The sequence below is a fragment of the Oncorhynchus mykiss genome, chromosome 27, assembly GCF_057628025.1.
Source record: "Oncorhynchus mykiss isolate SJ-2025 chromosome 27, ASM5762802v1, whole genome shotgun sequence".
Taxonomy (NCBI): domain Eukaryota; kingdom Metazoa; phylum Chordata; class Actinopteri; order Salmoniformes; family Salmonidae; genus Oncorhynchus; species Oncorhynchus mykiss.
Window position 1 is genome coordinate 22,856,440 of NC_143048.1, and position 16,713 is coordinate 22,873,152.

General features: G+C 41.7%; 1 protein-coding gene across 3 annotated transcripts in view; it reads left to right on the top strand.

Annotated features, from left to right (window-relative positions):
• Nucleotides 1-16,713, top strand: part of LOC110507776 (replication protein A 70 kDa DNA-binding subunit) — a 43,341-nt gene that overhangs the window by 11,123 nt on the left and 15,505 nt on the right. For 2 of the 3 annotated variants that reach the window (XR_016492456.1, XM_021588003.3), the window contains exons 12-13: nt 559-707; nt 12,745-12,877. Coding sequence is in view for 2 of the 3 variants with exons in the window: in XM_021588003.3 (XP_021443678.2) it covers nt 559-707; nt 12,745-12,877 (282 nt within the window). In the remaining variant the exon portion in view is untranslated. Of the gene's footprint in view, nt 1-558; nt 708-12,744; nt 12,878-13,028; nt 13,580-16,713 lie in introns of those variants that run through there. The other variant, XM_090223609.1, reaches the window with a different exon arrangement.

Consider the following 16,713-nt stretch of genomic DNA (forward strand, 5'->3'; position numbering starts at 1 on the left):
TTCAATGGCTTTACACCACTCCAGCCGACGCTTGGCATTGGGCATGGTGATCTTAGGCTTGTGTGCAGCTGCTTGGCCATGGAAACCCATTTCATGAAGCTTCTGACGAACAGTTATTGTGCTGACGTTGCTTCCAGAGGCAGTTTGGAACTCGATAGTGAGTGTTGCAACCGAGGAGAGACTATTTATACGCACTACTCGCTTCAGCACTCGGTGGTTCTGTTCTGTGAGCTTCTGTGGCTTACCACTTCGCGCCTGAGCTGTTGTTGCTTCTAGATGTTTCCGCTTCACAATAACAGCATTTACAGTTGACTAGGGCAGCTCTAGCAGGACTGAAATTTTACGAACTGACTCGTTGGAGCTGACTCGTTGAGCTCTTCAGTACGGCCATTCTACTGCCAATGTTTGTCTATGGAGATTGCATGGCTGTGTGCTCGAGTTTATACACCAGTCAGAAATGGGTGTGGCTGAAATAGCCGACTCCACTAAATTGTGTAGTTTTGCACATAAAGTGTATATTATTGGTATCCTCAGTCAACCTACCTGTTCTATTTGCAGGCAGAGACCTTTGATGGCTCTGGGCAGCCCATCCTGGCCATCAAAGGGGCCAAGCTGTCGGACTATGGGGGCAGATCTCTATCTGCTTCGTTCAGCAGCACCATCATGGTCAACCCCGACATCCCTGAGGCATACAAGCTGCGGGGCTGGTAAGTGTCTGTCTCATCTCGACCCAAATAGCTTTAGGTTCTAACAGCCTCTGTGAATGTGTTATACAAGAACAGCCTGGGTATCTATGGAGCCACTATTGGGTCATATTTTGGTTTTAAAAGACCTGGAACGAATCTCTCACATCCTCTGCTCCACTGTTGAGAGAATTCTAAAGGAATTTGAATGTTAAATATCAGATACCCCAAACCCTGAGAGGGGTGCGTGCTCTGGCTTGTATCATCTAGATTAGCCTACCTCCGTTTGTGAAGATGTGGGGGGGTTACTTCAATGAAGCTTTACATATGATTGCAAATCATTCTTAAACTGTGGAAAATGCCTTCTCCTACTTATCTGCCCTTCAAAAGAAGCCACAAATGACATGTGCACACATTTGTCCTTGATTGTGGTGATGGGAGCGTTTGTTTTGATCACATTGACTGGGCAGAACATAAATATTTTATTTCATATTAATGTCAATAACTAAATTCAAAAGATATTTGGAAGTAACCCTAAAGCCTATATTTGTAGCCAATCTGTAAATGGCACACCCAACTACCTCATCCCCATATTATTACTTACCCTCTTGCTCTTTTGTACCCCAGTATCTCTACTTGCACATCTATCACCCCAGTATTAATGCTAAATTGTAATAATTTCGCCTCCATGGCCTATTTATTGCCTTACCTCTCTACTCTTCCTCATTTGCACACACTGTACATATATTTTTATTTTCTATTGTGTTATTGACTGTACGTTTGTTTGTAACTCTGTTTTTGTCACACTGCTTTGCTTTATCTTGGCCAGGTCAGTTGTAAATGAGAACTTGTTCTCAACTGGCTTACCTGGTTAAATAATGGTAAAATAAAACAATTTTGTAGTGAAACCTAAAGCCTATATTTTATTGGAACAAATATATATAGGTCCAAGTCGAGTTTTTTATGTGAGAGTGGTTATTTAGGGAAAGGGGTAGTTGGTAGCACATCCACATGCAGTGGTTTAAGATGGCAGACACTATCACAGAGGAACAGGCCCCTCCTGTGTTATCCCTTGAAAACGCCCTATTGGCTGCTCCAGCAAAGCAATGGGGAAACTGTTACTATGACTCATTCATTCATATTTTCTTTGCGTTCTCTTGAGAATTCTTGTTATTCATTACTTACATAATGTTATTCACTGTGTACCATATCCCCAAATAAATACTCCGCTTTTCCAATCCCATATCTAGTTGGGAAGCTAGGCAGCAGTTTAGTTAAGTTGATATCAAAGCAGTGTCTTGTCAATGGCCGGCTAGAAGCATAAAATTGGGATCTTGTAATTCAGTGGGTAGAAGCAGGGTTGGAAAGGCAGTCTGCTAGATGTGAATGGATGGAGGAGGCACGGTGATCACAGGGATCGGTGTCCCTTCCACGGGATGGTTGAGCTAATGTAGGCTAATGCGATTAGCATGAGGTTGTAAGTAACAAGAGAATTTCCTAGGACATAGACATATCTGATAATGGCAGAAAGCTTACATTCTTGTTAATCTAACTGCACTGTTTTAAAGTAGCTATTACAGTGAAAGAATACCATGCTATTGTTTAAGGAGAGTGCACAGTTATGAACAAGTTATTAAGGGACAGCCATTGCTCCTATTTAACCTTCACCTCAGCTCTCTGGCACCATGATTGATCTGTCCCTCCTCCTTCAACATCCTCTTCTCCCACTCCACTCTGACAACAGACCATGCCTGGCCCCCAGTCAGACAATTGAAGGAAAAATGTCTCAAAAGTGGAGATTCAATCGATTCTCACCCAAGGTGCTATTTTATTTACCTTCCAACAGCAACACCGGCCACACACTCCCCAGGGAAATAAGATGAAAGGAGGCTGAGAAATGAAATGGAAGGAGACCCAATAACAATTTCAATTTATATTTTGGCACGTCCTGTGCGTCTTGACATGCTCAAATTCCACTTCCCTGTGCCTTAGAAAAAAAGGTTGGGCCGCTGTAATTATTTTTGAGCGGATCAGAAGCCTTGATCTGCATAATGAGAGCAGTGAAATGTGACTACATAGCGGGAGGGAGAGAGGGGTGGCAAGTCAACAAAATATGCTCATATCTGCCACTTCATTGGGTGTCTGGGTTGTGGTGATTTCTGATTACAGCTTTATCTCTCCCTCACGACTACCCTTTAAAAGGTTGTTGTCAAGTCACTGGATCTCAGACGTTTCTTGGAAACAGTTTTGGTATTATTTGTTTTTTTCAGTATGATAAACACCCTGTCCTATAAACATTTAATGGACTGAGCTATAGAGAATTGTTACTAGTTGGGCATTTGAATGATATTTGGCCATTTGAGGTCATTCCCCAAACATAATGTGGTATTACATGCTTCCTATTCAAGAGAATTCTGTACCATTTGTCTAAGTGGAAACCATTTTGCATTAAATCGTATAGCTTGTTTACCAATATGGCATTGGATAATGATGTGGATGTAGTGGAGCGACTGCGAGAATCTCCCATGTTTCCGCCTGCTCACTTCAACGCAGGTGTTCCACTTCCTGCCCTCTGAGCTGTGTGAGCTTCCTTCATTTTCTCTGATGTCTCAAATGTCACTATTACCTACAGTGGGGCAAACAAGTATTTAGTCAGCCACCAATTGTGCAAGTTCTCCCACTTAAAAAGATTAGGCCTGTAATTTATCATAGGTACACTTCAACTATGACAGACAAAATGAGGAAAAGAAATCCAGAAAATCACATTGTAGGATTTTTTTTAATGAATTTATTTGCAAATTATGGTGTAAAATTAGTATTTGGTCAATAACAAAAGTTTATCTCAATACTTTGTTATATACCCTTTGTTGGCAATGACAGAGGTCAAACGTTTACTGTAAGTCTTCACAAGGTTTTCACACACTTGCTGGTATTTTGGCCCATTCCTCCATGCAGATCTCCTTTAGAGCAGTGATGTGTTGGGGCTGTTGCTGGGCAACACGGACTTTCAACTCCCTCCAAAGATTTTCTCTGGGGTTGAGATCTGGAGACTGGCTAGGCCACTCCAGGACCTTGAAATGCTTCTTACGAAGCCACTCCTTCGTTGCCTGGGCGGTGTGTTTGGGATCATTGTTATGCTGAAAGAACCAGACACATTTCATCTTCAATGCCCTTGCTGATGGAAGGAGGTTTTCACTCAAAATCTCACGATACATGGCCCCATTCATTCTTTCGTTTACACGGATCAGTTGTCTGGTCCCTTTGCAGAAAAACAGCCCCAAAGCATGATGTTTCCACCCCCATGCTTCACAGTAGGTATGGTGTTCTTTGGATGCAACTCAGCATTCTTTGTCCTCCAAACACGACGAGTTGAGTTTTTACCAAAAAGTAATATTTTTGGTTTCATCTGACCATATGACATTCTCACAATCTTCTTCTGGATCATCCAAATGCTCTCTAGCAAACTTCAGACGGGCCTGGACATGTACTGGCTTAAGCAGGGGGACACGTCTGGCACTGCAGGATTTGAGTCCCTGGCGGCGTAGTGTGATACTGATGGTAGGCTTTGTTACTTTGGTCCCAGCTCTCTGCAGGTCATTCACTAGGTCCCCCCCGTGTGGTTCTGGGATTTTTGCTCACCGTTCTTGTGATCATTTTGACCCCACGGGGTGAGATCTTGCGTGGAGCCCCAGATCGAGGGAGATTATCAGTGGTCTTGTAGGTCTTCCAATTCCTAATAATTGCTCCCACAGTTGATTTCTTCAAACCAAGCTGCTTACCTATTGCGGATTCAGTCTTCCCAGCCTGGTGCAGGTCTACAATTTTGTTTCTGGTGTCCTTTGACAGCTCTTTGGTCTTGGCCATAGTGGAGTTTGGAGTGTGACTGTTTGAGGTTGTGGACAGGTGTATTTAATACTGGTAACAAGTTCAAACAGGTACCATTAATACAGGTAACGAGTGGAGGACAGAGGAGCCTCTTAAAGAAGTTACAGGTTTGTGAGAGCCAGAAGTCTTGCTTGTTTGTAGGTGACCAAATACTTATTTTCCACCATAATTTGCAAATAAATTCATAAAAAATCCTACAATGTGATTTTTTTTATTTTCTCATTTTGTCTGTCATAGTTGAAGTGTACTATGATGATAAATTACACGCCTCTCATCTTTTTAAGTGGAAGAACTTGCACAATTGGTGGCTGACTAAATACTTTTTTGCCCCACTGTATATAGTGTACTACTTTTGACCAGAACATGTAGTAGTGTACTACAAAGGGAATAGGGTTTCATTTGGGACGCAGACACGCCAGTCACTTGTCACATGGACAGCCAGCAATAACGAACCTAAGTGTTTTGTTTTCCAGTGCAACGCCTAGCTGCTGTGGGATGATGCATGTCCTCAAGGACAAGTGGGCTCCTGTTGGTTTGCAGGCATCCATCAGTTAGGCCAGGTGAACAGTTCAGAGGATGTTGATATGAGTCCTGACCTCAGCCCGAACATGAGGCTACATGATATATTATTTTTGGATGATATTATACTGAACAAAAAACTATATGCAACATGTAAAGTGTTGGTCCCATTTTTAATGATCTGAAATAAAAGATCCCCAACATTTTCACACAGCTTATTTTGCTCAAATTATGTGCACAACTTTGTTTACATCCCTGCTAGTGAGCATTTCTCCTTTGCCAAGATGATCTATCCCGCTGACAGGTGTGGTATATCAAGAAGCTGATTAAACAGCATGATTATTACACAAGTGCACCTTGTGCTGGGGACAATAAAAGGCCACTCTAAAATGTGCAGTTTTGTCACAACGCAATGCCACAGATGTCTCAAGTTTTGAGGGAGCGTGAAATTGGAATGTTGACTACAGGAATATCCATCAGAGCTGTTGCCAGAGAATTGAAAATAAGCTGCGTCCAACATCGTTTTAGAGAATTTGGCAGTACATCCAACCGGCCTCAACTGCAGATGATGTGTAACCACGCCAGCCCAAGACATCCACATCCGGCTTCTTCACCTGCGGGATCTTCTGAGGAGGGGGAGTCTGTAAAAAAAAAAAAAAGCCCTTATGTGAGGAAAAACTCAATCTGATTGGTTGGGCCTGGCTCTCAGGTGGGTGGGCCTTTGCCCACCCATGGCTGCACCCCTGCCCAGTCATATGAAATCAATAGATTAGGACCTATTTCATTTATTTAAATTGATTTCCTTCTATGAACTGTAACTCAGTAAAATCGTTGCAATTTTATTTTTTTGTTCAGTGTATGTCAATTGATCTAAAGAATTATATTTTACTTTTTTTTATACTGTAGGTAGCGTTAGCTACCGCAAGTCTGCTGTACCTGCACCAAAACTCCTGTATTTTGCCTTCATAGTTTGCATCTTCTTTTTAAATAGTGAGCCAATGTGTTTTCAGCACTTTTATTTCGCTGACTGATCAAAACAAATGTTATCATGCTGTCTTGTCTCTGCAGCAGACATATAATGAGCAATATATTTGAGATCTCAAATTGCAATAAAATCGCAGTGTTGAATCGCAATATCAAATCGTGAGAATCGCAATACATATCCCTGGCAATTCCCAGCCCTACATGATGGTTTGCTGTCTAAGGATGGAATAGCCTCAAATATGAAGTAAAATGTTGTATTGAGAACAATGTATTTTTGCTTTTCAAGTAGTACGGAGCAATACGTTGACTAAAACTAGGTTAGTAGTGAATGATTTAGTGATTTTAGGCCTAGCACATCAGTGCTTGTTTAATACTTTCAGTATTCTGGTAGAGAAGGATGTTGATCATCAGTGAGCCATGCTTTCAGCAGTTTGCATCCTAAATTTCCCCCTGTTCCATATATAGTGGATTCAGGATTCAATTTGGGGTGCTAGCGATCTGTCCACAAATGAAGAGGCCTTTTTTATGTGAACATTTTCATCTTGCAAGCATTGAAAACCCAGCGCTTTTTACAACTGAAGAACAAAGGCAAACTCTGAGCCTTTTGTCAGAGCCAAGCTCTTGAAAACATTATTTTGCAAAGTGTAGGTGTCTTAATTTGATCATTTTTGCTGCAAACTCTTTGGATTTCTGTATCTATCTATCCCACCCTGGGTAAGATGTTGACTGAAACACATGCAGTGGATCAGTGGTTCTGCTCAGCCGATCCCTATGTGTGCTGGACTGAATTAAAAAAAACTGCTGCTCTCCCTTTTTTAATGTCAGACTAATTCATCTTATAGAGAGAAACTGTTTTAATTTCCTCAAACAAGAATGCCACACTACGCAGCAATTATCTTGAGCCTTGATTTGGTTCTGAGCTCCATAATTATATATATATATATATATACACACACACACACACAGTGCCTTGCGAAAGTATTCGGCCCCCTTGAACTTTGCGACCTTTTGCCACATTTCAGGCTTCAAACATAAAGATATAAAACTGGATTTTGTTTTGTGAAGAATCAACAACAAGTGGGACACAATCATGAAGTGGAACGACATTTATTGGATATTTCAAACTTTTTTAACAAATCAAAAACTGAAAAAGTGGGCGTGCAAAATTATTCAGCCCCTATACTTTCAGTGCATCAAACTCTCTCCAGAAGTTCAGTGAGAATCTCTGAATGATCCAATGTTGACCTAAATGACTAATGATGATAAATACAATCCACCTGTGTGTAATCAAGTCTCCGTATAAATGCACCTGCACTGTGATAGTCTCAGAGGTCCGTTAAAAGCGCAGAGAGCATCATGAAGAACAAGGAACACACCAGGCAGGTCCGAGATACTGTTGTGAAGAAGTTTTAAAGCCGGATTTGGATACAAAAAGATTTCCCAAGCTTTAAACATCCCAAGGAGCACTGTGCAAGCGATAATATTGAAATGGAAGGAGTATCAGACCACTGCAAATCTACCAAGACCTGGCCATCCCTCTAAACTTTCAGCTCATACAAGGAGAAGACTGATCAGAGATGCAGCCAAGAGGCCCATGATCACTCTGGATGAACTGCAGAGATCTACAGCTGAGGTGGGAGACTCTGTCCATAGGACAACAATCAGTCGTATATTGCACAAATCTGGCCTTTATGGAAGAGTGGCAAAAAGAAAGCCATTTCTTAAAGATATCCATAAAAAGTGTCGTTTAAAGTTTGCCACAAGCCACCTGGGAGACACACCAAACATGTGGAAGAAGGTGCTCTGGTCAGATGAAACCAAAATTGAACTTTTTGGCAACAATGCAAGATGTTATGTTTGGCGTAAAAGCAACAGCTCATCACCCTAAACACACCATCCCCACTGTCAAACATGGTGGTGGCAGCATCATGGTTTGGGCCTGCTTTTCTTCAGCAGGGACAGGGAAGATGGTTAAAATTGATGGGAAGATGGATGGAGCCAAATACAGGACCATTCTGGAAGAAAACCTGATGGAGTCTGCAAAAGACCTGAGACTGGGATGGAGATTTGTCTTCCAACAAGACAATGATCCAAAACATAAAGCAAAATCTACAATGGAATGGTTCAAAAATAAACATATCCAGGTGTTAGAATGGCCAAGTCAAAGTCCAGACCTGAATCCAATCGAGAATCTGTGGAAAGAACTGAAAACTGCTGTTCACAAATGCTCTCCATCCAACCTCACTGAGCTCGAGCTGTTTTGCAAGGAGGAATGGGAAAAAATGTCAGTCTCTCGATGTGCAAAACTGATAGAGACATACCCCAAGCGACTTACAGCTGTAATCGCAGCAAAAGGTGGCGCTACAAAGTATTAACTTAAGGGGGCTGAATAATTTTGCACGCCCAATTTTTCAGTTTTTGATTTATTAAAAAAGTTAGAAATATCCAATAAATGTCGTTCCACTTCATGATTGTGTCCCACTTGTTGTTGATTCTTCACAAAAAAAATACAGTTTTATATCTTTATGTTTGAAGCCTGAAAGGTGGCAAACGGTCGCAAAGTTCAAGGGGGCCGAATACTTTCGCAAGGCACTGTGTGTGTGTGTGTGTATGTATGTGTGTGTGTGTATATATATATATATATATATATATATATATGAGATTCCCTTGTCTTTGAAATAGACTTTACAGATTGCCATGAAATCTGTGTTCTTTTTTGGGGAGAAATATGAACTATTGTGCATGAAAGAAACATGGATTTGTCTTTAAACAGCATCGAATGTGATTCCTGTGGTGCTCCAGTAATTTAGGGCACTGTCTTAGCCCCACTCTATTGCATAATTGAAATGCTTAAAGATTAATTTAGCTAGATTAATTAAAGTGTTCCTTGCTCAACTGGTGCTGTTTTTTCCTCGGCTTTTTGCAACTTTGGTGCATGCTCATTTAGTGCCCTCATTATTTAGGCATTTAAATGATTCATAACGATAATTTATTTACCTTATCATAAACCACATCTACTTAATTATAGCTTAGTCTAGTCAATTACCCTGCTCTTCCCCAGTATCAAGTAACACCCTGAAAATGCCTTGACTGCTCAGTTGCTATTTGGGAGGATTTAGATAAAATAAAAATAAAATCTAATTTGTTTCTCTAATTTTGTGCTAATTTGTTTCATAAGCAAACGTGAAATGTTTCCTTACTGAGCCATCCGGTGCATACCGTAGCAGCCTTTGTCCATTAGATGGCATCACAGGCTACACAGACACATCTAGAGTGGCTCCTTCTCTCCTCTCCCCCTCCCCTAGCTGTCTGGACAACTGTGTCTCTATCTGTCACTCCATCTTGTCATTCTTCCTCTTGTTCCTTTCGTCTTGTTGTCCTATTGCCATTGCTCACTTAGTGATACTTGGCTACTCTCACTCTTTCTGTTCTGTGTTTTCCTGCAGTCACTGAGTCATCTGATCTCCCTTACACACCACAGACAAGACAGGATGTGTCCCAAATGGCACCTTATTCCTTTTATAGTGCACTACTTTTGACCGGAGTCCTATGGGCCATGGTCAAAAGTAGTGCACTATATAGGGAAATGGGTGCCATTTGGGATGTGGAAATCCTGCTACCCACTAGTGGAGCTGCTCAGCTCACTGCAAAAATTAATTTGTCCTTTTCATCAATTAATAAAATAGCATCAACTTTTTGAGTGCGGGGACCCTCTACTAATGAAACAGCGCACCAGTTAGTGATTTCAAGAACCTTTTGATTGCCCTCCTCTCCTCACACACTAGAAGTGTGCTGTTGCTGTTCAGTCGTTCTGCCTAGCTTGTGCTCAGTGCTCCAACATAACGATTCATATTTTTGATTTTAAACAAGTAGTTTAACTCTGTGGCTATTCTACTTGGTCTCTCTTCTTTTTCTCTTGTCAGTAGTTTGTCCCAGCATTGCAGTGGTGTAAAAATACTTTAAAGTACTACTTAAGTCGTTTTTTGTGTTATCTGTACTTTACTATGTATATTTTTGACAACTTTTACTTCTACATTCCTAAAGAAAATAATGTACTTTTTATTCCATACATTTGACCTGACACCCAAAAGTACATTTTGAATGCTTAGCAGGACAGGATGCCCCTGGCTATCCATACATAAAAAATGGCGCCGTCGGCTTGCTTAAAAGAAGGAATTTGAAATTATTTATACTTAAGTATATTTCAGCGATCACTTTTACTTTTGATACTTTAAGTATATTTAGAACCAAATACTTTTAGACTTTTACTCAAGTAGTGTTTTACTGGGTGACTTACCTTTAATAGAAAGTCACTCAAATAAAAGTATATATACTTTTCCTCAAGTATGACAATTGTGTACTTTTTTGCACCACTGCAGCTTAGTTCCCTCCTGGCGCAAGCTTATCTGTCCTTGTTTTTCATTTCACAAAAGTCTTGTGATTCAGACCATTTGTTATGTTGGAATAGAATACATGGTCATATTTACAACCCTTATCCCATTGGTAATTACCTCCCATGTACTGCGTCATTCAACTTCACAACTACAGAGTGAATGCTTGAGCAGACCTCATGGATGCCTAATCATATCTGCTGTACGTTTTCCGCCAGTCAGAGACGCATCATGAGAGCCATAGCTGGAGACAGGGAAGGAACCGTGCTTACAGAAGGGTTCCTGTCATGCATAGCTGCTCTTTCTCCTTCCCTCTGTCACATGCTCTATGTCATGTCTCCCTGCCGTCCTGTCCTTGGCCGTATGGCTCGTTGTGATGGGGTGCCATGCTATGCACATGAATCTGTTCTTTCCCTTTTCTTCTTCTTGTTGTTGTCTCTCTTCGTTGGTTAGTCTCACTTCATCCACTCTCTGCGCATCTCCCTGCCTGCCTGTCGGTCCACTGTTGTACATCTTCTGTCAGCTCCAATTTGTCCTGATTTTAGTTTCCATCAAACCCACTGACTTACTATACCCTGCCTGTTGTAGCGCTTTCCTACAGAACAATCTTCTGTTTGTCTTCCTTTACAGTCTGCGTTACATAGTCTCCTGGGTACGTTGCTTAGCATTTTGTTCATTATTTGTAACTGTCAAAAATAATGACTTGAAATCAGATATACGTTAATGATCATCAGCTTACCTACCAGGAGTTTGGATTAGAAAACGCCATAAATGTTTAATTCCTTTCATTCTGTTCCAGCCTATTTCTCTTGGTGAAACACCAGCAGCTTCATGAAAGGAGTTGTTGTTAATCAGAAACAAGTATTTTCAGGTGTATTTCAGAACTTGGTTGATGTTGTTTTTAATGCATCAACAGCCAGGTGTCAGGCCCCCTATCAGTACGAACACCAGTAGAATTATAACAAAGCAGGAATGGTAGTACAGAGATGAGGGAATAGGTGCCACAGGAAAGAATTGCACACGTTTTTCGGTGATTGGGTGGGAGAGGAAATTGGCAGAGGCCATAGTGGCCGGGCCACATGCTTGCAGGCCATTAATGGGGATATTTTCAATTAGTCATGCTTCCTAGAGCAAATCCCGCTCCCTGTATTTACAGCCCCTGTCCCCTCACCCCCCACAGCTCTACACAATACCTCCTAGCAATAGATTACTCAGCTCTATTGATCTCTTGCACAATTCCAACCTGAGTGTTTGTTTATTTATTTATTTTTCCCTTTCCCCTGCTCTCCTCCCCCTATTCTCCATCCCTCTCTTCTCTCTCCTTCTCCCTTGTATTGTGTGAATCACCTGGAGGTAACGCTGAGTGAAAATTGGTTTCTGATTCCCCCATCACTGCTGTTGATTCATTTCACAGCCACTCTCTCTGCCACTCAGCCTGGTTTGCCCTCAGCACAGACAATTTTTGTGTCCCAAATGGCACCATATTCCTTATTTAGTGCACTATATAGGGAATAGGGTGCCCTTTTTAGGATGCAACCTAGCTCAGCTTTGTCAAACAGGCATGGCTATGTTGGCCAGGATGGGTTTTGTTAAAATAGTACTAGACAACAGACAATTCACTAGGCTACAAGACGGTGGTCTACGAGGCACTAGGCTACAAGACGGTGGTCTACGAGGCACTAGGCTACAAGACGGTGGTCTACGAGGCACTAGGCTACAAGACGGTGGTCTACGAGGCACTAGGCTACAAGACGGTGGTCTACGAGGCACTAGGCTACAAGACGGTGGTCTACGAGGCACTAGGCTACAAGACGGTGGTCTGCGAGGCTACAAGACGGTGGTCGGCGAGGCTACAAGACGGTGGTCTGCGAGGCTACAAGACGGTGGTCTGCGAGGCTACAAGACGGTGGTCTGCGAGGCTACAAGACGGTGGTCGGCGAGGCTACAAGACGGTGGTCGGCGAGGCTACACGACGGTGGTCTGCGAGATGGTGGTCTGCGAGGCTGCAAGACGGTGGTCTGCGAGGCACTAGGCTACAAGACGGTGGTCTACGAGGCTACACGACGGTGGTCTATGAGGCACTAGGCTACAAGACGGTGGTCTACGAGGCTACACGACGGTGGTCTACGAGGCTACAAGACGGTGGTGTACGAGGCACCTCTGTATTACACTTGACTTCTTTTGTCTTTTCTATTGAGATTGATGGGGTTGTTTCTGCAGTGACATAAAGGTCACTGCATTGCATTGACTAAAGGTGTGTGTGTTTAACTATGTCCATCCAGGTATGATAAGGAGGGCCACTCTATGGCTGGCGAGTCTCTGACAGAGGCGAGGACAGGTGGAGGAGGAGGAGGGAACACCAACTGGAAGACCCTGGCTGACATCAAGACAGAGCACCTTGGACACGGAGACAAGGTTTTTTGTGCACGCACACACTAACATACTCTGTTGTAGACAAACATGTACATCAGTCTAAAATGTATTTTTTCTTGACTTGATTCAAAGCAAGAATATTCAAGGACAAACTGAAAGACAATATCGAATACAAGCGTTCTCTTCTTTGAAGGTGGGAAGTAGACCAACCTGCATTGTGGATCCAACACACAACAGCATCTCTATCTCAGTCACCATGAAACACTGGAACCTTGTCACTTCATCCTGGCTTTCCAAGGATTCTCTTTTCTTGGTTAGCAGTCATGATAAGTCTTTGTAATCAGAGCAATTCATTAAAGGACTGTGCTACTGGATCGCAAGCTTATTTTTAAAGCAGAATGCTAGCTTGCTTCTGTCCAAAATGTGACCCTGTTCCTTACATAGTGTACTACTTTTGGCCAGGGCCCAATGGCACGCTATTCCCTATGGGACCTGGTCAAAAGTAGTGCATTATATAGGGAATAGGGTGCCATTTGTGATGCACCCTACGGTATTCTGATGATCTCCCTCTCGTTAATCACCAACATAGTAGGTGTCCTCTGCTGCCCTCTCCCTACCTAGGTATGTGCTTTGTGACGTCACATTTATCTCCCATATTGATTGTGAAGATAAGTGGCTCCATTCATTAATCTTGGTAATGAAGTGATTGCTCTCATATGAGTCAAGTAAAATATGTGCTTGAAATTTCAGCTTCTTATTTTCATTTTATGAGAAGGGTGGAAAGGTGTATAATTCATCTAAGGTTATGAAAACTGATATATTTAATATTTGTAATGTAAAACTATATTATTTAATCCTGGGCCTTGGTTATTAACCTCCGTTTTGGGATAAGGGATGAGAGGATTTTAATTATGTTTATTTGACTGACTTTGTGAGGAGTTCTCTGGTTAGAAGGGCACTGGGAGAGGGGGGGGGGGGGGTCGACAGGGAGGGATGGGATGGTACAAAAGCTCAGGATTGACTGAGAGAGATGGAGAATCCAAATCAAATTGTATTTGTCACATGCGCCTAATACAGCAGGTGTAGACTTTTCTGTGAAATGCTTACTTACAAGCCCTTAACCAACAATGCAGTTCAAGAAATAGTTAAAGTATTTATTAAATAAACAGAAGTTGATTTAAAAAAATAAAATACAAAAATAACAGTAACAAGGCTATATACAGGGGGTACAGAGTCAATGTGTGGAGGTACAGGTTAGTCGAGGTACAGTTGAAGTCGGAAGTTTACATACACTTATGTTAGTCATTAAAACTTGTTTTTAAACCACTCCACAAATTTCTTAACAAACCATTATTTTATTTCACCTTTATTTAACCAGGTAGGCAAGTTGAGAACAAGTTATCATTTACAACTGTGACCTGGCCAAGATAAAGCAAAACAGTTCGACACATACATGGAGTAAAACAAACCGTCAATAATAGGGTAGAAAAATAAGTCTATATACAATGTGAGCAAATGAAGTGAGATAAGGGAGGTAAAGGCAAAAAAAGACCATGGTGGCGAAGTAGAACACTGGAATGGTTGATTTGCAGTGAAAGAATGTGCAAAGTAGAAATAGAAATAATGGGGTGCAAAGGAGCTAAATACAGTGCCTTGCGAAAGTATTCGGCCCCCTTGAACTTTGCGACCTTTTGCCACATTTCAGGCTTCAAACATAAAGATATAAAACTGTATTTTTTTGTGAAGAATCAACAACAAGTGGGACACAATCATGAAGTGGAACAACATTTTTTGGATATTTCAAACTTTTTTAACATCAAAAACTGAAAAATTGGGCGTGCAAAATTATTCAGCCCCCTTAATTAAGTTAATACTTTGTAGCGCCACCTTTTGCTGCAATTACAGCTGTAAGTCGCTTGGGGTATGTCTCTATCAGTTTTGCACATCGAGAGACTGACATTTTTTCCCATTCCTCCTTGCAAAACAGCTCGAGCTCAGTGAGGTTGGATGGAGAGCATTTGTGAACAGCAGTTTTCAGTTCTTTCCACAGATTCTCGATTGGATTCAGGTCTGGACTTTGACTTGGCCATTCTAACACCTGGATATGTTTATTTTTGAACCATTCCATTGTAGATTTTGCTTTATGTTTTGGATCATTGTCTTGTTGGAAGACAAATCTCCGTCCCAGTCTCAGGTCTTTTGCAGACTCCATCAGGTTTTCTTCCAGAATGGTCCTGTATTTGGCTCCATCCATCTTCCCATCAATTTTAACCATCTTCCCTGTCCCTGCTGAAGAAAAGCAGGCCCAAACCATGATGCTGCCACCACCATGTTTGACAGTGGGGATGGTGTGTTCAGCTGTGTTGCTTTTACGCCAAACACAACGTTTTGCATTGTTGCCAAAAAAGTTCAATTTTGGTTTCATCTGACTAGAGCACCTTCTTCCACATGTTTGGTGTGTCTCCCAGGTGGCTTGTAGCAAACTTTAAACAACACATTTTACGGATATCTTTAAGAAATGGCTTTCTTCTTGCCACTCTTCCATAAAGGCCGGATTTGTGCAATAGATGACTGATTGTTGTCCTATGGACAGAGTCTCCCACCTCAGCTGTAGATCTCTGCAGTTCATCCAGAGTGATCATGGGCCTCTTGGCTGCATCTCTGATCAGTCTTCTCCTTGTATGAGCTGAAAGTTTAGAGGGACGGCCAGGTCTTGGTAGATTTGCAGTGGTCTGATACTCCTTCCATTTCAATATTATCGCTTGCACAGTGCTCCTTGGGATGTTTAAAGCTTGGGAAATCTTTTTGTATCCAAATCCGGCTTTAAACTTCTTCACAACAGTATCTCGGACCTGCCTGGTGTGTTCCTTGTTCTTCATGATGCTTTTTGCGCTTTTGACAGACCTCTGAGACTATCACAGTGCAGGTGCATTTATACTGATACTTGATTACACACAGGTGGATTGTATTTATCATCATTAGTCATTTAGGTCAACATTGGATCATTCAGAGATCCTCACTGAACTTCTGGAGAGAGTTTGCTGCACTGAAAGTAAAGGGGCTGAATAATTTTGCATGCCCACTTTTTCAGTTTTTGATTTGTTTAAAAAGTTTGAAATATCCAATAAATGTCGTTCCACTTCATGATTGTGTCCCACTTGTTGTTGATTCTTCACAAAAAAATACAGTTTTATATCTTTATGTTTGAAGTCTGAAATGTGGCAAAAGGTTGCAAAGTTCAAGGGGCCGAATACTTTCGCAAGGCACTGTAAATACGGTAAGGGAAGAGGTAGTTTGGGCTAAATTATAGATGGGCTATGTACAGATGCAGTAATCTGTGAGCTGCTCTGAAAGCTGGTGCTTAAAGCTAGTGAGGGAGATAAGTGTTTCCAGTTTCAGAGACTATAGTTTTGGCAAGTCGTTGAGGACATCTACTTTGTGGATGGCACAAGTAATTTTTAACAATTGTTTACAGACAGATTATTTCACTTATAATTCACTGTATCACAATTCCAATGGGTCCACCGGAAAGAGCGGTCACGACAACGCAGACAAACATTCCAAATTATATCTATAATGTCCACAGAAACATGTCAGATGTTTTTTATAATCAATTCTCAGGGTGTTTTTCAAATATCTATTCGATAATATATCAACCGGGACAGTTGGCTTTTCACTAGGACCGGGAGTAACAATGGCCGCCTTTCAATTTTGCGCACAACTCACTCTGAGAGCCCCTACCTATCCACGTACGCAATGTGGTCGTTCACGCTCATTCTTCAAAATAAAAGCCTGAAACTATGTCTGAAGACTGACACCTTGAGGAAGCGATAGGAAAAGGAATCTGGTTGATATCCCTTTAAATGGGAGGGTATGGA